Source organism: Chiloscyllium plagiosum, unplaced genomic scaffold (genome assembly GCF_037043375.1).
Source record: "Chiloscyllium plagiosum isolate Xiang-an unplaced genomic scaffold, Cpla_swu_hap1 HiC_scaffold_4, whole genome shotgun sequence".
Taxonomy (NCBI): Eukaryota; Metazoa; Chordata; class Chondrichthyes; order Orectolobiformes; family Hemiscylliidae; genus Chiloscyllium; species Chiloscyllium plagiosum.
Window position 1 is genome coordinate 38716344 of NW_028270142.1, and position 22851 is coordinate 38739194.

Here is a 22851-nt window from a genome sequence, read left to right on the forward strand (position 1 = left end):
GGAATATTTTTGTCAACAAAATTCATTGCATTACAAGTTTCAGAAAAATGTATGAACTGACAAAATCAACAACTTTTAAGATATATATTGCATATGGATTCACAGGATTGTCTGTGAAGTAAAGTTGAACATAAGCAAGCTAAGATGTCATAGAATCATGGAGTCATTGAGATGTACAGCATGGAAACAGGTCCTTCTGTCCAGCTGGTCCATGCCGACCAGATATCCCAACCTAATCTAGTCCCACCTGCCAGCACGCAGCCCATATCCCGCCAAATCCTTCCTATTCATATAATCATACAGATGCCTTTTAAATGTTGCAATTGTACAAGCCTCTACCACTTCCTCTAGCAGCTCATTCCATACACGTACCACTCTCGGCTTGAAAAAGTTGCCCCTTAGGACTCTTTTATATCTTACCCCTCCCACCCTAAATCTATGCCCTCTAGTTTTGGACTCGCCCATCCCAGGGAAAAGACTTTTTCTATTTATCCTAGCCATATCCCTCATGATTTTATAAACCTCTGTATTTTGTAATTAGCCATAGTCATCTCTCACAAGTGAAGAGAAAAATCTATTACGTATAGCTTGAGGACATTACTCAACAAAAGTGACAGGCAGGCAGACCTCCACGTTCTGCTACAGCCAGGAAGGAGATCAACAATTCACTGTCGGGGTCATTCTGCGTCACATTCTCCAACACAACACACTGACCACCCTGCTCTGTTGTCAATAGGTTGTACTGCTGAGACCGTAAAACTGACGCCATGTTACATCTGGAATATGGTCATTACTGGCTTCAAAAAAAACTTCCCAGATTCTTTTTCCTTCACGGGCATTTATTAGCCAACCTTAATTGCCCTTGCGAATATTCTGTTTTCATTGTAGTATTAGTAGACGGCGTCAGTGCTACTGAATCTTGTCAGCAATTTCATTACCAAAATGCACCTATAATCCTTGACTATAGAGAGAGCTAAAGAGATCTTAGCCGTTCAAAATGATCGTTGATTATTGTAATTGTAGATATTTGATGCGTTTGTCTTAATTTTCGAAAACTCATTAGATTTTGGGAAGATTCCTTTAAATTGGAAAATAACAATTACAACTCTTTTATTCGAAAGGGGACAGAGAAAGGAAACAAGAAGCTAAAGGCCAATTAACTTAACATCTGTAATAGGGAAAACATTAGAAGTTATTATTAAAGATTTGGATAAGTTCAAATAATCAGACAGAACCACATGGTTTTGCCGAAGAGATCAAATTTAAATAATTTATTGGAGTTCTTTGAAGAAGTAACACGTGCTGTAGATAAAGGTGCTCTCGTGGATATATTACACTTAGTTTTTCAGAAGGCATTCAGTGCCGATTAATCATGTCGTCATACAGATGTACAGCACGAAGCAGACCCTTCAGTCCAACTCATCCATGCCGACCAGATATCCTAAATAATTCTAGTTTGTTTGCCAGCATTTGGCCCATATCCCTCTAAACTCCTCCTATTCATATACCCATCCAGATGCCTTTTAAATGCTGTAATTGCACCAGCCTCCGCCACTTCCTCTGGCAGCTCATTCTATATACACCACTTTATGAAATGTTGCCCTTGGGTCTCTTTTAGATCTTTCCCTCTCACCTTAAACTTATGCCCTTTAGTTTTTGACTCTCACACTCAGGGAAAGGACCTTGTCTATTTACCCTCATGGTTTTATAAACCTCTATAAGGTCACCTCTCAGCCTCCGACGCTCCAGGGAAAATAGCTCCAGCCCATTCAGCCTGTCCCAGTAGCTCAAACCCTCCAACCCCGGCAACAGCCTTGCGAATCTTTTCTGAGCCCTTTCAAGTTTCACAACTACCTTCCTATAGTAGGAGACCAAAATTGCGTGCAGTTTTCCAAAAGTGGCCTTACACTTTAAAAAGCCACTTAGCCGTGAGCTCTCCCACACCGGTTCCTCCAAGGTTAGCTGTGAATTTAGGTATTCTTGAAAATAAAAACTCATGGTGATGGGATTACGATACTGGCATGGTATAACATTCGTTAGCTAACAGGAGGCAGAAAATAGGAATGAATAGATCTTTTTCAGGCTGGCAGGTTGTCACCACAGGAGTCGGTGTTGGGGTCTCAATTCTTTTAATCTATATAAATGATTCAGATAAGGAATCAAAGGAATGGTAGCTAAATTTGCTGATGACATGGCTTAAAGTTAGGTTTGGAAGTGAGTTGTATAAAGAAGACATATGGAGCCTACAAAAAGATGTAGGTAGGTTAATGAGTGGGCAAGGATCTAGCAAATAGTATATAATGTGAGAAAGTATAAACTTGTCCATTTTGACACAAATAAGGCAAAGTTATTACATTACCTAAACAGTGAGAGTTTGAAGAGCTCTGATATGCAGAGACATCTGGGTCTTCTAGTGTATGAATTACCGAAGGTTAGTGTGCAGATGCAGCAATTAATCAGGAAAGCTAACAAATTATGATTTATTGCGAGGCAAATAGATTGCAAGAGTAGTAAGGTTAAGCTTCAATTTTACAGGGCATTAGTGAACCACGCTGTTTTTTTAACAATGAACTCAGCTTCATGATCTCTGTTTCTGATTTTATTGCCAATTATCATCTTAAATTAAACTTCCCTAAATTTTTAGTCTAGGTTTCTGCATTACTGTACGCTGAATTAATATCCATAACGAATTAAGACACTAATGTTGTTTCCTTAACATCAGATGTTAATGGTATAAGTTAAGACTTTGCATGAGTCAACTGGGTACTTTGAGTAGTATTTGGCATTTTTGCTGCATTTTCAGGTGATACTCTTTAGAACATATATTACTAAATTGGTGATTACTGCCTCGTTGAGAGCAAAACAGGGGAAATAATCAAATGAGTTTGAAATATACTTTATTGTCAAATTTGCAAAATTGTGAAGTAAAATTACAAAATGAACTTATAACTGAAGACAACAATTTTGTTGTAGCGAAAGATTCGCAAAGTGCAGCATTTGAAACATCAAGCAATACTTCTGGAAACCATCACATTAACTTGATTAACAAGAATGCGTCATCCACACAGAAGGCTTTGCTCATTATTCACACACACAAGATTGAAAATAACCACCCACCCCACACCCCCACCCCCTCCCCCGCCCCGGATATATTTACATGACAGTTGTAAGCTGTTCATACACTGACAGTTAAAAAGTACAATTTCTGCGTGTAAACAGGAAATCGGAGCATAAGCCAAATAGAGATCTGTTATCAAATTTTGAAATGGGAGGTGGTCGATACCGGATTAAAGTGGCTTCTTCACGTCACGGTACTCCACTTTGTACAAGATGAACGAGATAATCCCACAATAGACCACGCTCTTCAACAGAAGCAGTGTATATGTAAAAGACGCCAACTGCAGTGAACTCAAAGGCCATTCTGAAAAATGAAGAAACACAAAATACGGCATTTATGCACAATGCGGTTCTGTAATATCGGAGACCATGCTAAATTGAAGTGTAATCATTTGAGAAAAACGAATAATGGGCAGTGAACTCCGCTTGTAAACTACAGCGGGTGAAAAACATTTATCTGCTAGATTTGGCAAAGTACTTTAATGATTAAGTGAGATATCCGTTGCTCGTAATTCGGTTGAGTAATTATTTGTCAAAACTCCATATTTAAAATGGATTGTCAGATCCAGTCTTAAGCATTTCACTCACGAAACCATGGAAAAAGCTACTTCCGGTGGATTTAGAATTGATAAATGAATTGTCCTTTCCAGTTTTGTTAGATTGCTTTAAACCAGAGAACAATCACACTTAAACAGGGACAAAACATTACATTGTGCAGCAGAAGGTTCTCACCAGTAAAGACGAAAAGCTGTTCAATGTTGGGAGACAGCCAAATAGAACCTCAAACACTTGCAATAGGTAGAAAAATCCCGAGCTCCGCGAAGGTGGTACTGGCGTTTCTAAATCTAAACTCAGAGGCGGGCCATTTGGCCCAACTGCTCCACATCTGTCTTTATGGTCCCAAACCCTAGCTTTGACTCAGCTCAAAATATCCCTCTTTTTTCGTTCACATGGTTTATCTGTATCGATACCAGTCCCCTAGTCGGTACCCTTCACTCCCTTTACCTTTTAACTATCCTCTCGATAATCTAGTTTTTTTTAACTGACTTTAGAATCCCAACAGTGTTCGGCCCAACACGTCCACACCGACCCTCCGAAGGGAAACTCACTCAGATTCATTCGCCTACACTATATTTGCCGGGACTAATGCACCTAACCTACACATTTCTGAATACAATGGGCAATTTAGCATGGAACCTAACCTGCACATCTTTGGATTGTAGGAGGAAACAGACGCAGACACGGGAAGAATGTCGCCCAAGGCTGGAACCGAACTGTGAGGCAGCCGTGCTAACCACTGAGCCAATAGTGACTCAATATAGCACTTTCTAGTTTTGTTCCTATCTAGTTTTGTTTCATCTATCTATAAAGTAATTTTATAATCTTAATGACATATTTGTTTGTGCTCTAACTCTCCCTTACAGAAAAGTTAATCAGGCTGTTTATTTTTCTCGGTTAGGTGTAACTTCTCTGTTCTGGTAGCCTAAAAAATCAGTTTTGCTTCTTTTCTAGTGCGTCTTTATAATTTAGAGAACAGCACCGTTTATTATCAGTCCAAATGGAGTCAAATGAGGCTTCTCCACGTATACATGAAACTTTTCTCCTATCCAATCGTATTCTTCTGGAAGAAAATTTCAGTTTTTCTGTATAAACTTACTAATCCCCACCATCACGTTTAGTGACTTGTGTATCTGCATTCCAGCTCACCCTGTTTCTCTGGACTATTTACAAATGTACTTTCAGGGGTTATGTTGTCTCATTATTCTTCCTCCCAAATCGAGTATCCGAATACTTATAGAGATGAAAGCACAATTCTTAAAAGCATGCTCATTCTACGGATTCGTGAATGTCTTCCTGTAATTTATCACTACGTTCCTGTCTTTTAACTACCCTCACCATCAAGTTGACATCTTAAAATGTTGAAATTATTTTTCCAATTCGTGAGTCCAAATCATCTGTGTCAATGCTGAACAAAAATGTCCCTAGCACAAGCCCTATTCCAACATTTTCCCAGCATTTCTTTTCCAGTCTGATTAGCCACTTCTAAGGCTTCCTTTTTGGAGGCACCTAGCTCTCTGATCCCACACATTCAATATACATGAGTCAGAAATCTAAATGTACGGTATTACCCTCGTCTGCTGGTCCTGCTACTTCAAGTCGATCACAACCTCCTTTACTGAAATCTGTACCGGCTAATTGTTTTCATTATCTAGGCTTTTGAATGAAATTTTTCTGGTAAAGATATCTGGATATCTATTTGAAAGGTTGTAACCAACAGAACTATGGACCTAAACTGGAATTAAGTGGAAGTAAATGGGAGTGAGCTGATGCAAACACAATGGACTATAAACTTTCTATTTCCAGGTTTCTACATTTCCATTATTTTTATTATGAGCGACATTGATCTTATATTTCCCAAAGGCTTGTTTGATTTCCATTTTTTATATTTTCGAAAGAGCATTAATTGTCGATCTCTCTTTCATAGTAATGTCGCTATTTTCTAAAAATCTGTAAGACGCCCTCCTAGTTCTTCCCTGACTTTTTATAAAAGGCGCAGACGCAACCTATCTGGATCCGAAACCATTTGAATTTAGAGTCTTAGAGTCCTACAGCACGTAGACAGGCCATTTGGCCCAAACTGGTCCATGTCGATCAAAATGTCGATCTGCGCTGACCCCATTTCCCTGCACTTGGCCCATATCCTTCTAATCCTTTCCTATTCAAGTATTTATTCAAATGCCTTTTAAAAATTGTTAATAATTTGTATCTTTTTTATCTCAAGATGCTTCAACTAATCATTCGAAATATGACACCGTATTTCTTAGCTAATGAGCAAAATCTTGGACATATGTTTTAACGAACGAACTGTAGGAGACGGGAATGGCAGATGTGTATGTTCTCAAAGTTTGATTAGTCAATCAATTACCGCTCCTTTTCCATTTGTAAATGCTTGCACATTTTTTCGAACTCTAATCTTAATGGCATGTACAGCATGTTAATTTTCCTGGGAGAAGGACTTATTTAATATTTCTGCCATATATTTAGTGTCATTCCTGAAATATCTCTGCATCTCTTAGTGGTCCTGCAACTATCCCGATTGTTTCCCTTTTCTATTTTATCGCTATAGAATGTTAATCTATCTATCCATCTATATATATAAAATACGTACATACATATAGTTAAAAATCACACACCAGGTTATAGTCCAACGGGTTTAATTGGAAGCACACTAGCTTTCGGAGCTGTACGCATTAGCATTCCTTGATCAGTTAATCTCATATTGTCTCTTTTTGATATGCATTTGAATACAGTTTTCATTAATTTGATTTCTCTCTATCTTCGTGGTCTGTTATTATTGTCTAATCTGATTTTGAGTTTTCAATGGAATCTATTTGTCTTAGGGTCTATTCATCATTCTTTTGAATGTTTCCCATTACTGTTCTAGCTCTTCCTTAGTCAGTATTGTTTTCCCCCAGTTTATTTTCCTTAGTTCCATTCTCATCCTTCTGAGACCACCTTTACCAATGTATTACTTTGCTCACTTTGTTTGTTTCTCTAAACCCTTTTCTGGCCGAGCAATCCGACAGTGAGATTGGGCTGGATTTGGTATGGGTGAGACCCCAGTAAGGACAGCTGACTGCCTTCCTTGAAGAACAATACTGGATTAGTTGTGATTTTCTAACAAGGTAAGAGCGTTTCTGCACGTTGTGCGGGTGTCGACCCACCGACCAACTGATACACGGCCTGGCCTCCGAGTTAATTGCCTGAACACTGGAAGCCTCGCCTAGACTTGGCAAACCGGTTCGTCCTCCCACAGGAATTACCTTTAGTCTCGATTGTTGTTAGGTTCTGAACACTAGGCGAACACGTCTGGGTTGCAGCATTACTTTGTGCATTAGCTACGGGTGGGGAAAGAAAGACGACAGATTAGAAGCAATTCGAGAATTCAGCGATGCAGTGGCTGGCGAGAGGGGGTGGAAACATGAATTAGTCTGTCCATTTGGAGATAATCTGTTGTGGCACTGAGTAAGCGAAGCATACTTGCGGGAGTTCGTAATCTCTGAGCCAAAGGAGTTCGGTTTGGCAAGGAATTAAAACGTGTTAAAGTAATAATTTTCTGCCGTTAAAACAGTGGGTGTAACACATTAGCTTTTTCTTTCAATGAACGTTTCACTTCTCAGTCCCCACTGGAGGATCAGCATTTCACTGTAACCTGGACTGATACTGTGAATTCAATACTGATCATGTTGCTCTGGTTTCTTACACTTTTTTTTAGGTTTGAGGCACAGACCTTTATTCGTCTTTCGGTGTTGTATTGAAAAATGCCACTTATGCTCCACTCCCTCCGGAATTGCAGCGGATCTCCCGACGAAGTTCCGCGGGCGCTCGGGACAACCACGCTGGCTTTGAAAAGTTTACTTCCCCCCCCCCCCCCCCCCCCCATTCTAGTGACAATTTATCAAATTTACAGATTCCAGAACTGATCGTTCAGAATCCGGAGTACTTCGCAAGCGGGGAGTTGGGCAGAAATAGAATATTATATTGAAATAAAAGTTACGTTTCCAACATAAATGCTGGGAAGATTTTTCATCCCATGTCAGAAGCTGTGCTAAATCGGCCCTTGCTAGAACAACATGGTACTTACCGACCTCAAGTACAGAACCTGATCTCTAACAGATATTGAACAGAAAATCGCAAGATTCCATTTGTAATCACTACTGTTAAGTTATTTAATGAACACCAAAACTGCATTGGAGTTAATAAGCTTCTGAGAAAGCTTGTCTAAAGGGCATGGGGAATTTAATCTGATTGAACCTTCGGTAAAGCTTTTCTATGTGATTAAAAGATGGACTATGACTCTACTGAACGTTATATTTAAAATAAAATGCACTAATTTAAAATGAAAGTGTAAAATCGAACATTTCAGTCAGATGAGAGTTGATGCAAAATAATTCCTGAACCCGCTTGTACTAAGAAGTAGAAGCTAAGAGGAGACAATGGAAACAGTACCGGGAATGGAGGCCTTGTTAATCGTGGCTTTGTTTGGAGGTAGTTCATGCTCCGCACTGCAATGAACGCTGCTCGTGTCCCATTCAAACTTAGTGATTTTCAGGCGACTGATCACTGAGTAAGTGCCGTTTGCTTGTGTTTCCACTGAGTCAGTTGACACTTTGTCTTCGGATGCGCTCGTTCCCCCGATAGTCCATTGAACCCGAATGACTTCGGGAAAGAAGTCAGTCAGGAGACAGACGATGGTCGCTTTTTTATCTCTATCCAGTTCCGTGTTGTTCGGAGGGAACATTTGTATTTTTGGTGACCGAACAATTGCATCTGATTCAAACAAAAAAAAAAGACAAATGTCTGTAAACTTCTCAGTTAAGGACAAACATAAGTTTACAACACACACATGTCTGTAGGTGGAGTGAAAAGGAGAAATAGCTTCCACTATGAGGCAGCGCTGAAAATGTGTTGCTGGAAAAGCGCAGCAGGTCAGGCAGCATCCAAGGAGCAGGAGAATCGACGTTTCGGGCATGATTCCTGAAGAAGGGCTCATGCCCGAAACGACGATTCTCCTGCTCCTTGGATGCTGCCTGACCTGCTGCGCTTTTCCAGCAACACATTTTCAGCTCTGATCTCCAGCATCTGCAGTCCTCACTTTTTCCAGTATGAGGCAATCATGGGAGCATTCGTAAACCAATTGTGCAAAGAACCAGCGGCCATAAGTGTGCAACTATAAGGCCATACGATTTAAGAATAGGAGTAGACAATTCGAGCCCTCCAGCCTGCTGATCCGACATTTCTCACGTCCATTTTCCTGCCCATTACCTGTAGCCCTTGATTCCCCTACTGATGAAGAATCTGTCTATCTTATGTATCCGCAAGGAATCTGCCCAACACAGCTCTTCGCGGCAAACAGTTGGAAAAACTCACAACATTTTGAGAGAAGAAATTCCCCCTCATCCCAGCCTTAAATTGGGGCAATGCCCTCTGATCCAAAACTCTCCCATGAGGGAAAACGTCCCCTCAGCATTTATCCTGCCAAGACCCTAAAGAATCCTAAGTGCTTCAATGAGATCACCTCTCATTGTTTTAAACTCCAATGAGGAGAGTCCCAACATGTTTAGCCTTTGTTCAAAGTTAAACGGTCAGCTGTGATTTGGAATGCACTGACTGTAACATCTGTGGAAACTAATTCCATTTTTGAAAAGTAGGAATAGATAAAGTTATGACGAGTGAGCAAAGGAGAACCGCCAACTGGATAGAAGTGGTGCATGTATGATAGACCTAATACCTTCCTTCTCTAATCCATCATCCTATAATTTTACCCGCGCCCCTTCCCAATTCTCTTAACACTTATGCTTCCCTGGCCGCTTTCTTTGTTTCTTTGTTGAAAGATACGAAGTCGCCCCTTTCCTTTCTTTAAGAATTTCCTCAAACCAACGGTAATTAAGTTAAAGTGATCAATGCACGATAAGCAACTTTTAAAAGTGCGTCGACTCCCCGTAATATTGAAGCTGAACATGAATTAAATGCAGGTCTTTCCTCATTCTGACTGATCGGCAATGAACGGCCCACCTTCCCGGCCTTTTGAGGCTCGGGTCCCCCATGTCGCCTCTCCGTCCCTCTCACCTGCGCGGACAGACCTACACCGGACAGCTCGCCTCCCCTTCCCACAGTCGTCCCCCGTCCTGACCTACCAAGTTACCCTCGCTTTATTCCTGCATCAATTACTGCTACGATGTCATAGACATCCACTAGCTCCTAAAGTGCAGATTTATGTACATTCTAAACAGTTTGGGACCTTAGTCATGTTCGTAACGCTGCTCCAAAATAACGTACTTTCAATCTGAATTTTGTAAGGAGTATATATAAATTCATATATGGTGCATGTTCGAATCTCAAACAAACACAGAGAATGTCGGAGAAACTCAGCGTGCTTTGTGTATCATAAATTCACTGCTTATTCCTTTATGTTGGACTTTGCCCATAGAGGCGACACTTGTGTGAGAGCAGTGAACGATTCGAACGAGAAACTAAGTTCCTCGTTCATTTTCGGGTCCCACTGTAACTCCCCGGTTTCTAGACGTTCCATTCGCAACAAATTAAAGCAACCTATCGCCACTAAGACGATGCTAAACGTTCCTTTTCGTGCCTCCCTGAAGCAGAGTGTGAACTGTTCCCGTGTATTATTAAATTGCTAGATTTGAAAGACTCACAGGGACTCACAGCTCAGTCCCAGCACCGAAAACTGAAGATTTTTAAAAATCAGTTTGCACAAATTGCAGGTTATTATAGCTGCAAGGGAACATGATCCCGGGATGAGCAACAAAATCAAACTCACCCGTTACAATGAGCCTGGTCCCACTGCCAAACTGCAAACGTGTACCGGCCACAGCGACAGAGTACCGTACAAAATCTGCAGCGGTGAATATTACTGCCGCTTTTAAGGACTACTGTCTCAGTTCACTTACTGTAACTCTTGTGCTATTACCCATCTGCATTAGTATCATTGGATCTATGAATTGTTACTGTTTCCACGGCTTTATTTAATTGACCGTTAGATATTTCCCTCATTAAACATGACAGGGTTTTCAGAGTTACTGTAGCAATCGGAAAATTCTGCAAACACAATTTAAGTGGTAGATCCAGATTAGCGCGGAGTTCCTATAACAGACAGGCAGGGATCTTGTTGGTGTCATCTTGGCCACAATACTACATTATACATTTCGCGGTGTTACTGAATGATCAATTTTAATATTGGCAACGTTAGGTGCCCGGGGCCATGCACTCAGCACCCCCGAATCCGTTATAAAGCTGGAGTCCAGAAACCTTTGACCCAAGTGACCCAGACCTTCTCGGTATCAACCTGGAGCGAGTTTCGCGGCGCTATCACTCCTTAACCATTGTCCACTCACCTGTAACTATCAGTTTAGTCCCAGTTCCGAAGACCTTTACCCCTCACCACTGTGATATGCTACTATACAAAAACCCGGCCACCGCCTATATCCTGAGGCTGACTTATTCGGGGAAACACTGAACGGGAGATAGGGCTTTGGTGCCAATCTCCTCCAACAACCACGAGAAACTGGCACCGTGGCCAGCCACACCCCCAACAAATATTGTACAGACTGACCGCCACACCAGACGTTATTTTTGTGAATAAATCTCTCCGAACCCTATTGAACACTTCACCGCACTCACACCTCTTACCAGTTACAATGAGCCGAGTCCCAGAGCCGAATATTTTTCTCCATGCTCCAGAGGTGGCACTGTGTTATATTATATTACAATAACCAACTCAGACGCATAGACTCTCTCCCAAAGGAACTAAACCTGCAGAGATCAGAAAATATCGCCCGCTCTTCTAAAAGCCATAATCCGGTTACTCAGCACATCTCCACTGTTACTGCAATACATCGAAGTCTCACCTGTGACAAAGAGTTTCGTTCCAGCGCCGAAAATTTTCACGTAAGCACTGCTGTAGCACTATGTTACACCCCCTGACAATAACCTATCACTCGCTCTGATTATTCACCAGCAGCGTCTCCAACCCTTTAACAGTAACCACACTGGCCAAAGTGGGTACACCCAATATCAAACAGTTTGTCTACCTTAACTGGTCTAGCTTCAGTGATACAGAGACTGAATCCGACCTACAATCCCCCAGACACAGCTGTCACTGAATGCATTTTGAGGGCTTATGTCTCCCCAGTCTCACACTTGCATCAGTTCCAATGTCACTCATGGTAAACTAATGGAGAAAGTGAAGTCACATGGTGTGCAGGGTGTTCTAGCGAGGCGGATAAAGAACTGGAGACAGAGAGTACTAGTTGAAAGGAGTTTCTCGAAATGGAGAAAGTGAGCAGTGGTTTTCCACAGGGGTCAGTGCTGGCGCCACTGTTGTTTGTGATATACATAAATGATCTGGAAGAAGGCATTGCTAGTCTGATCAGTAAGTTTGCAGATGACATGAAGGTTGATGGAGAAGCAGAAAACATAGGGGACTATCAAAGAATACAGGAGAATATAGACTGGAGAGTTGGGTGGAGAAATGGCAGATGGAGTTCCATCCAGGCAAATGTGAGGTGATGCATTTTGGGAAGTCTAATTCTAGAGCAAACTATACTGTAAACGGAAGAGCCTTGGGAAAAGTTGATGACAGAGAGACCTGGGAGTTCAGGTCCATTGTATCCTGAAGGTGGCTGCACAGGTTGATAGAGTGGTCAAGAAGGCATATGGTATGCTTGCCTCATCGGATGGGGTATTGAGTATAAGAGCTGGAAGATCATGTTGAAATTGTTCAAGACATTAGTTCGGCAGCATTTAGAATACTGTGTACAGTCTTGGTCACCACGTTACCAAAAGGATGTGAAAGCTTTGGAGAGAGTGCAGAGAAGGTTTACAAGGATGTTGCCTTGTATGAAAGGTGCTAGCTATGAAGAGAGGTTCAGTAGGTTAGGACTGTTTTCATTAGAAAAAAAAAAGGAGATTGAGGGGGGACCTGACTGAGGTCTACAAAATCATGAAGGGTATAAACAGGATAGATAGAGATAAGCTTTTCTTCCAGGGTGAGGGATTCAATAATGAGAGGTCATGTTTTCAAGGTGGAGATGAAAAGTTTAAGGAGAATATATGCAGAAAGTATTTTACACAGAGGGTGGTAGGTGCCTGGAAGTGGGGAATGAAGATTTGTATTTGAATCAAGTTGAGAATCAACTTTAGAGATAGGTTTCTTTCTTCATTGCAAAAATATACTTTAATCATAAAAGAAACTTTTCCCTATCAGTACATATACATCTCAATCCTTTCCATGCAGTCTTTGAGACAGAAAACAAAACAGAGGACATATTGGAATTTGACTGCCCAAAGAGCAAGGCATTTTTAACTCATGTAGGAAAATATTTCCATGTATTTTGTTTAGATGGTTAGATTACCTAAAGTGCAGAAACAGGCCCTTTGGCCCAACAGGTCCACACTGACCCGCCGAAGAGTAACCCACCTAGTCCCATTCTCCTCTGACTAATGCAGCTAACACTATGGGCAATTTAGCCTAGCCAATTCACCTGACCTGCACATCTTTGAATTGTGGGAGGAAACCAGAGCACCCAGAAGAAACCCATGCAAACACGGGGGGGATGTGCAAACTCCACACAGACAGTTTCCCTAGGCTGGAATTGAATCTAGGAATCTGGTGTTGTGAGACAGCAGTGCTAACGACTGAGTTTGAGGCAATGGGAGTCTGAGAACTGAACAGATCCCTGTTATACTTTGGCAGAACAATCTGAAACAGAGATATATTTTCACTGTGCATTGGTGACTAAGCTTTAGCATGTAGTTGTGGACCTTGAAATATTCAGTCTACAACATATTTATCCTAGGATTCTCTGGGAAGCAAGGGAGGAGATTGCAGAGCCATTGGCCTTGATTTTTATGTCCTCTTTGTCTACAGGAGTAGTGCCAGAAGACTGGAGGATAGCAAATGTGGTTCCCTTGTTCAAAAAGGGGAGTAGGGATAACCCTAGTAACTATAGGCCGGTGAGTCTCACTTCTGTTGTGGGCAAAGTCTTAGAGAGAATTGTAAGGGATAGGATTTATGCACATCTGGATAGGAATAATGTGATCAAGGATAGTCAGCATGGTTTTGTGAAGGGCAGGTCGTGCCTCACAAACCTTATTGAATTCTTTGAAAAGGTGACGAAGGAGGTTGATGAGGGGAAAGCGGTAGATGTGGTATATATGGATTTTAGTAAGGCGTTTGATAAGGTTCCCCATGGTAGGCTACTGCAGAAAATACGGAGATATGGTATTGAGGGTGAGTTGGAGGTTTGGATTAGGAATTGGCTGGATGGAAGAAGACAGAGGGTAGTAGTTGATGGCAAAGTTTCTTCATGGAGTGCCGTCACTAGCGGTATTCTGCAAGGATCTGTTTTGGGACCATTGCTGTTTGTCATTTTTATAAATGACCTGGAAGAGGGGTTAGAAGGTTGGGTGAGCAAGTTTGCGGATGATACGAAAGTCGGAGGAGTTGTTGACAGTGAGGAAGGATGTGGCAGGTTACAGCAGGATATAGATAAGCTGCAGAGCTGGGCAGAAAGGTGGCAAATGGAATTCAATGTAGCTAAGTGTGAGGTGATTCACTTTGGGAAGAATAACAAAAAAATGGGGTACTGGGCTAATGGTTGGATACTTGGTAGTGTGGATGAGCAGAGGGATCTTGGTGTCCATGTACACAGATCTCTGAAAGTTGCCACCCAGGTAAATAGTGCGGTGAGGAAGGCATATGGCGTACTGGCTTTTATTGGTAGAGGAATTGAGTTCCGGAGTCCTGAGGTCATGATGCAGTTGTATAAGACTCTGGTGCGGCCGCATCTGGAATATTGTGTGCAGATTTGGTCGCCATACTATAGGAAGGATGTGGAGGCACTGGAACGGGTGCAGAGGAGGTTTACCAGGATGTTGCCTGGTATGGAAGGAAGATCGTATGAGGAAAGACTGAGACACTTGGGGCTGTTTTCATTAGAGAAAAGAAGGTTTAGGGGTGACTTGATTGAGGTGTACAAGATGATTAGGGGGTTAGATAGGGTTGACAGTGTGAGCCTTTTCCCGCGTATGGAGTCGGGTATTACAAGGGGGCATAGCTTTAAATTAAGGGGGGGTAGATATAGGACTGAAGTTAGGGGTAGGTTCTTCACTCAGCGAGTCGTAAGTTCATGGAATGCCCTGCCAGTAGCAGTGGTGGACTCTCCCTCTTTATGGGCATTTAAGCGGGCATTGGATAGGTATATGGAGGATAGTGGGTTAGTATAGGTTAGGTGGGCTTGGATCGGCGCAACATCGAGGGCCAAAGGGCCTGTACTGGGCTGTATTCTTCTATGTTCTATGTTCTAACACTCAGTCAAAACCAACAAGTTTCAGGTTGACCAAAGAGCGTCTTTCATGGAGTTGATGGTCCTCCAAGAGCAGTTGATGTTTGTCTCTGTGTGCATCCTGGGAAACAGCTGGTAGAGCACAGAGTTCTGCATCATGGAGCTGTTCAGGACCTATCTCAGCAAAATAAACCATTGCATGTCTCTCTCGCCCTTCTTTGCAAATGGACATTCCTGAAACAGATGTGTGACAGTCTCCAATTGCTTCCCACTTCCCCAGTTGCTTTAAGGACAGTGTGTGGTGGTGGCCAGAGTCATGAAGGTTTTGAGGGGCAATGCCCTTCTCACCACCAGCCAAACAACACTTTGGAAAGTTTACACAATGAGTCATTCTGCCAAACAATTTTGGCAGTCTGCTCAGGTAACCATCCAACAGAATCAACCTTCTCCTTTACCCTACGGGTGTCAAGGACACTACATGCTGAACACTGCCTGATAGACTTTTAGTCAAAGCTTTAGTCAAACTTTTCTATGAGGGACAGGTGATGCAGAACAGTTCAACTACCGCCATAGACGTATGTAACATGGAAACAGACCCTTCAGTCTAACTCATTCATGTCTACCAGACATCATAAATTAATCCAAACCCATCTGCTAGCATTTTGCACATATCCTTCTAAACCTCTCATATTCATACACCATTCAGACGCCTTTTAATCTTTGTGATTATACCAGCCCTCACTACTTCCTCTGGCAGCTCATTGCATGCACAAACTACTCTCTGCATGAAAAAGTTATCTCTTAGGTCCCTTTTAAATCTTCACCCTCTCACTTTAAATCTATGTCTTCCAGTTCTGGACTCCCCCACCCCAGGAAAAGTCCTTGTCTATTATCCTATCTATGCCCCTCATGATTTTATAAACCTCTATAAGTTCACCCTTCAGCCTATAACCCTGCAGGGAAAATAACCCCAGCCTATTCAGCCTCTCCCTGTAGCTCAAAACTTCCAACCCTGGCAACATCTTTGTAAATCTATTCTGGTCCCTTTCAAGCTTCATAACATCCTTCTTATAGCAGGGAGACCAGAATTGCACACAGTATTCCAAAAGTGGCCTAACCAATGTTTTGTACAGCCGCAACATGACCTTCCAAATCCTATACTCAATACACTGACCAATAAAGGCAAGCAAACCAAACACCTTCTTCACTATCCTATCTACATGAGACTCCACTTTCAAAGAACTATATTTCTGCCCTCCAAAATGCAGCACCTCACATTTATCGAAACAAAACTCCATCTCAGTCTATTGGCCCATCTGATTCAGTTGTACTCTGAGTTAACCTTCTTTGCTGTCTCCCATGCCTCCAATTTTGGTGTCGTCTGCAAACTTACCAACCATATCTCCTATGTTCACATCGAAATCATTTATACAAATGACAAAAAGCAGTGGATAGTTTGTGATTCAAACTACTTAGGGTGTTTCATGGCAACGAGGCCAGGCCCACCCTCCAGCACTGGGAATAGATAGAACCTCAGTATGTAATAACACTTGGTTATGCAGGACCAGGTCCACATGCAACTTTATGCAGCCACACACAAAGTTGGCTGTCAGGATGAAGTTTGTATTAGGTACATCCTTCCCCTCCTTACCTAGACCTTAGTGTCCAGATGAAGTGGAAGATGGCTCGGGTGACTGCAGTGGTGCAGGCTCAGGGAATAGGCTAGACCTACATATATTAACATGTATCACATGCAACAATACGAAGAGTACTTCATTCCTGATGACTAGGTTTTAATTCACAGTGATGAGGGAATAGTGCTCTCATCTGCCCAGTTTCTGCCTCATCTTGGTGGTTCACTTCTCACAAATATTTTCACATGTTACAGCCTCTCTAAACCATATTCCGAGCACATTCAGGTAATCTATCCTCACAGTGACGGGTAAAAGGATCGGTCGACCCAGCTTACAAAGAACATGGACTTGCTCTTGCCTTAATTTATCCTAGTTCCCAAGGCCAGTTGAACTCATCACAGATGCTCATGAGTCTGTGCACTAATACTGGATCTGTGCAGAAAATGGCAACATCAACCATGTACGGGGAGGCTCTGATTTACAGGCCTTCATTGCTTGGGATAGACACGCCTCTCAAGCTTGCATCTTTCCTTATGGACTCAGCAAAGCTCTATACAATATACAAACAAGGAACCAGAGAGTGGGCTGCCCAGCCTCTCTCCAGATCTGATCAGGAAGCTTTCTGATTCCCACCCATGGATTAAGACTGCACTAAAAATGGTGTGTAGAGCAGTCAGATGAATTGCAGATTCCCTCTACAAAGCCTATTTGGAGATCACATTCCTCATGTAGGTGTGTAATATCCAGTTAAAGGCCTTCTCCTGGTCCAGAGCAATGAAGCAAATGCTTGTGTCCTGTATGTAGCTGATTGTATCTCTGAGGAGCACAATGCTCTCAGAGATCTTCTTGTCTGGTATAGCACAGGTTCAGTTAGGATGAATCACTCATCCCTGAGCAGATCTGACCTGATTGGCGATGACCTTAAACAGGATTTTATCATCCACATTCAACAGAGAAATTGGTTACCAACTTCTAATTTCCTTCCTTTCCCCTTCTGCTTGTAGATGATCGTGATGATACCTTTCCTTATGGATTAGCAAAACCCATGTCCCATGAGTGCCATAATCATCTTCTCGTATACCTCCAGCAGGTCCTGATCAAAGTCCCACAGAGCTGAATCCATCTCATCTGTTAAGCTACCACTTCTGGAACATTTATTCTTTTCAAAGGATTTGAGGGCCATGGTCAGCTCTTTAGGAGATGATGGCTGGTCCAACCTCTCTCATGTGCTGTTGGTTAAAACTTCTGTGATCAAGGGCAGGAATGCCTGGGGAGCTGTGCTGTTTGTGGGCTTTGTGTCATACAGTCTGGCATAACCTTCACTACTCTTCAGAGGCCACAACATTATGTTCGTGGATTATGACTGTCAATCTAATATTCATTTAAGTTCCATGAAAGGACCTGATGGTTCAGTGGCTCCAAATTTACTGCATCATAATAAATGAGAAGGCAAGTGGTGAGGATGACATAAAGCATCTGCATAGACAAGTTAAACAAGTGGGCAAAGACTTAAGAGATGAAATATGATTTCAGAAAATGAGATTATATATGTTGGCAAGAATAGAGGAGTTGAATATTATTTAAACATAGAAAGACTGCAGAAAGCTATGGAACAGATGGATTTGGGAATCCTTGCCCATAAATCACAAAAAAAAGCAGCCAAGTTTTTTTATTTCTTCACTCATGGGACATGGGTTTTGCTGGCTGGCCAATGTTTGTTGCCCATCCTTAGTTTGCTTGAGAAGGTAGTGGTGAGCTGTCTTCTAGAACTGCTCTAGTCCAAATGCTGTAAGTTGACCCATAATGCACTTATAGGAAGGGAATTCCAGAATTTTGACCCAGTGACAGTGAAGGAGCAGTGATATACTTCCAAATCAGGCTGGTGAGTAGGCTGGATGGGAACATGCATCTGCTGCCCTTGTCCTTCTAGATGGAAGAAGTCTAGTTTAGAAGGTGCTGTCTTAGATTCTTTGGTGAATTTCTGCAGTGTATTTTGTATATAATACACTGCTAATACTGAGTGTTGGTAGTGGAGGGAGTAGATGCTTGTGGAGTGGTGCCTAACAAGTGGGCTCTTTTGATCTGGATGGTGTCAAACTTCTTGAATGCTGGCCATGTTAGATTTGTGTTCAGGACAAACCCGTGTAATTTTCCACATTGTCGGGTAGATGCCAGTGTTGTAACTGTATTGGAAGAGCTTGGCTAGGACAGCAGCAAGTTCTGGAGCACAGGTCTTTAATAATATTGCTGGAATGTTGTCAGCGGCAATAGCCTTTGCCTTATCCAATCTCTTCAATTGTTTTTTGATAGCATGTGGAGTGAGTGCTGAAAGCTGGTATCTGTGATACTGGGGACTACTAGAGGAGGCCAAGATGGATCATCCATTCAATACTTCTGGCTAAAAGTTGCTGCATATTCTTCAGCTTTATCTGTTGCACTTGAGTGTTGGGCTTTTCCATCATTGAGGCTGGGGAAATTTGTGGAGCCTCCTCCAGTGAGTTTAATTGTCCATGACCATGCATGATTGGATGTGGCAAGACTGCAGAACTTAGATCTGATCCTGTGAGAACTTAGATCTGACCCTGTGCATATGGGATCATTTAGCTCTGGCTATCACTTAATGCTTATGCTGTTTTGTATGCAAGAAATCCTGTTGGTAGCTTCACCAGACTGGCATCTCAATTTTAGGTATGCCTGATGTTGCTCCTGACATGCCCTCCTGCACTCTCCATTAAACAACGATTCATCCCCTGACTTGGTCATAATGATTGAGTGGGGAACATGCCAGGCCATTAGCTTGCAGATTATGCTGGGGTACAATTCTGCTGCTATTGATGCACCACAGCACCTCATAAATGCCCAGTCTTGAGTTGCCAGATCTGTTTGGTGTCTGTCCCATTTAGCATGGTGATAGAGCCACACAATATGATGGATGGTATTCTCAATATGAAGGCAGGACGTCATCTCCATAAGTACTGAATATTGATCACCTTTACCAAAAATGTCATGGTTGTTTTTTAACAATCTGGCAATTTGAAAATTTAAGGGATGATGAAACACTTAATTTATATTCCATTCATTTTTGACTGGGTTTTGAATTGACTGGGCTTAAAACAAAATTTTTACTTTTTTCAGTAGATTTTTTATTCTACGAGTTTGGTTAAAATTACTCATCAGCTACAAAGCCAAATCAGAACATAACACCACACCACATAAAGAGATGTAGGGATGTATTGATTATCACAGAATTTTATTTCAAATTACTCCTTCATCAGGTGAGGATGACACTTGCAAAGCAAGTACCTATTGCCATTCCTGATTTCCCTTGAGAAAAGGGAGATGGTCCACCTTTTCCTACCACTAAATATTATATGGTAATGATGGATAGTGTTGTTAGGCAGTGCCAATGAAGGAATGGTGACACATTTCCAAGTAATAGTGTTATGCGACTTGGAGGAAAACTTGCAGGTTGTGATGCTTCCATGTGCCTGCTGGCTATGTCTTTCTAGGCAATTTTCAACACTGTCAGGTAGATGCCAAGGTTAGGAGTTGGACTAGTTTTGGATAGAAGTTGAGACTCACAGCCTTTGCTGTATGTATTGAGGTCAGCCATTTTGTAATGCTGTGTGAAGTGACTAACACTTTTGATATGAAGGACATAAAAAAGGGAATAGAAATGAACAGTTGGTTCATTTTTCAGATATTCCTCAATTCCACTTTCCTGTCTTTCCCCACAACCTTTGATTCCTTCACTGATTTAAATTTTATCATCTCAGCTTTGAACATACTTAATGATCACTACATTGCTTTGATGTGACCAAGACTCTTCTGCAATGAAAATATCCATGGTTGTATTGGTCAGCACTACCAATAGACAATAGACAATAGACAATAGGTGCAGGAGTAGGCCATTCTGCCCTTCGAGCCAGCACCGCCATTCATTATGATCATGGCTGATCAGCCTGGGCCAGATGGGATTTATCCGAGGATCCTCTGGGAAGCTAGGGAGGAGATAGCAGAGCCCGTGGCTTTGATATTTGAGTTGTCATTGTCTACAGGTTTACTACTAGAGGACTGGAGGATTGGAAATGTTGCGCCCTTATTCAAGAAGGGCAGTAGAGATGACCCAGGTTATTATAGACCAGTGAGCCTTACTTATAGACAATAGACAATAGGTGCAGGAGTAGGCCATTCTGCCCTTCGAGCCAGCACCGCCATTCATTATGATCATGGCTGATCATCCTCAATCAGTATCCTGTTCCTGCCTTATCCCCATAACCCGTGATTCCACTATCCTTAAGAGCTCTATCCAACTCTTTCTTGAAAGTATCCAGAGACTTGGCCTCCACAGCCTTCTGGGGCAGAGCATTCCATAAACCCACCACTCTCTGGGTGAAAAGTTTCTCCTCTGTTCTAAGTGGCCTACCCTTTATTTTTAAACAGTGTCCTCTGGTTCGGGACTCGCCCATCAGTGGAAACATGCTTCCTGCCTCCAGAGTGTCCAATCCTTTAATAATCTTATATGTCTCAATCAGATCCCTTCTCAGCCTTCTAAACTCAAGCGTATACAAACCTAGTCACTCAAATCTTTCAGCGTAAGATAGTCCCGCCATTCCGGGAATTGACCTCGTGAACCTATGCTGCACTGCCTCAATAGCCAGAATGTCTTTCCTCAAATTTGGAGACCAAATCTGCGCACAAATTCCATGTGCGGTCTCACCAGGAACCTGTACAGCTGCAGAAGGACCTCTTTGCTTCTATACTCAATTCCTCTTGTTATGAAGACCAGCATGCTATTAGCTTTCTTCACTGCCTGCTGTACCTGCATGCTTGCTTTCATTGACTGATGTACAAGAACACCTAGATCTCATTGTACTGCCCCTTTACCTAACTTGTCTTCATTTAGCTAGTAATCTGCCTTCCTGTTCTTGCCACCAAAGTGGATAACCACACATTTATCCACATTAAACTGCATCTGCCATGCATCCGTCCACTCACCTAGCCTGTCCAGGCCACCCTGTATTCTCCTAACAGCCTCCTCAGATTTCACCCTGCCACCCAGCTTTGTGTCATCAGCAAATTTGCTAATATTACTTTTAATACCTTCATCTATATCATTAATGTACATTGTAAAAAGCTGCAGTCCCAGCGCTGATCCCTGCGGCATACCACTGGTCACCACCCGCCATTCTGAAAGGGAGCTGTTTATCACTACTCTTTGTTTCCTGTCAGCCAATCAATTTTCAATCCATGTCAGTATTTTGCCCCTAATACCATGTGCCCTAATTTTGCTCACTAACCTCCTATGTGGGACTTTATCAAAGGCTTTCTGAAAGTCCAGGTATACTACATCCACTGGATCTCCCTTGTCCATCTTCAGAATTACATCCTCAAAAAATTCCAGAAGATTAGTCAAGCATGACTTCCCCTTCATAATTCCATGCTGACTCTGACCTATCCTGTTACTGCTATCCAGATGTGTCGTAATCTCATCCTTTATAATTGACTCCAGCATTTTTCCCACCACTGAGGTCAGACTAACTGGTCTATAATTCTCTGTTTTCTCTCTCCCTCCTTTCTTAAAAAGTGGGACAACATTAGCCACCCTCCAATCTGCATGAACTGATCCTGAATCTATAGAACATTGGAAAATGATCACCAATGCATCCACGATTTCTAGAGCCACCTCCTTCAGTACCCTGGGATGCAGACCATCAGGTCCCGGGGACTTATCAGCCTTCAGACTAACAGTCTCTTCAATGCCATTTCCTGCCTAATATAAATTCTCTTCAGTTCAGGTCCTTCAGCCACATTTATGTCTAGGAGATTGCTCGTGTCTTCCCCAGTGAAGACAGATCTAAAGTACCAATTTAATTCTTCTGCAATTTCTTTGTTCCCCATAATAAATTCACCCGTTTCTGTCTTCAAGGGCCCAATTTTAGTCTTAACCATTTTTTTCTTTTCACATACCTAAAAAAGTCTTTACTATCCTCCTTTATATTTTTGTCCAGTTTCCCTTCGTACCTTATTTTTTTTCTTTGCATATTTCCTTTTTAGTTGTCCTCTGTTGTTAACCACTGTGTTAACTGATATAAATTTGGAATAGGCCAATATTTGGGCTTTCAGTAGCAGCAGAATTACATTTCACTTTAATATATAATCTGATGTTTTGGCATTTTTCTCAATCTGTAATTACCATGAAGCTGATAGATCAAAACCAGTTCAATGAGGAT

At 42.0% G+C, this 22851-nt stretch overlaps 1 protein-coding gene across 1 annotated transcript in view; it reads right to left on the reverse strand.

The window, feature by feature from the left end:
• Window positions 1-2880: 2880 nt before the first annotated feature.
• The window catches only part of LOC122549505 (immunoglobulin lambda-1 light chain-like), a 75523-nt gene continuing 55552 nt past the window's right edge, over window positions 2881-22851 (reverse strand). Inside the window, exons 3-6 of the mRNA XM_087986175.1 lie at window positions 11547-11603; window positions 8128-8448; window positions 6942-7016; window positions 2881-3421 (exon numbers count right to left, since the gene is read on the reverse strand). Coding sequence (XP_087842301.1) covers window positions 3288-3421; window positions 6942-7016; window positions 8128-8448; window positions 11547-11603 — 587 coding nt within the window. The 3' untranslated portion in view covers window positions 2881-3287. The remainder of the gene's footprint in view (window positions 3422-6941; window positions 7017-8127; window positions 8449-11546; window positions 11604-22851) is intronic.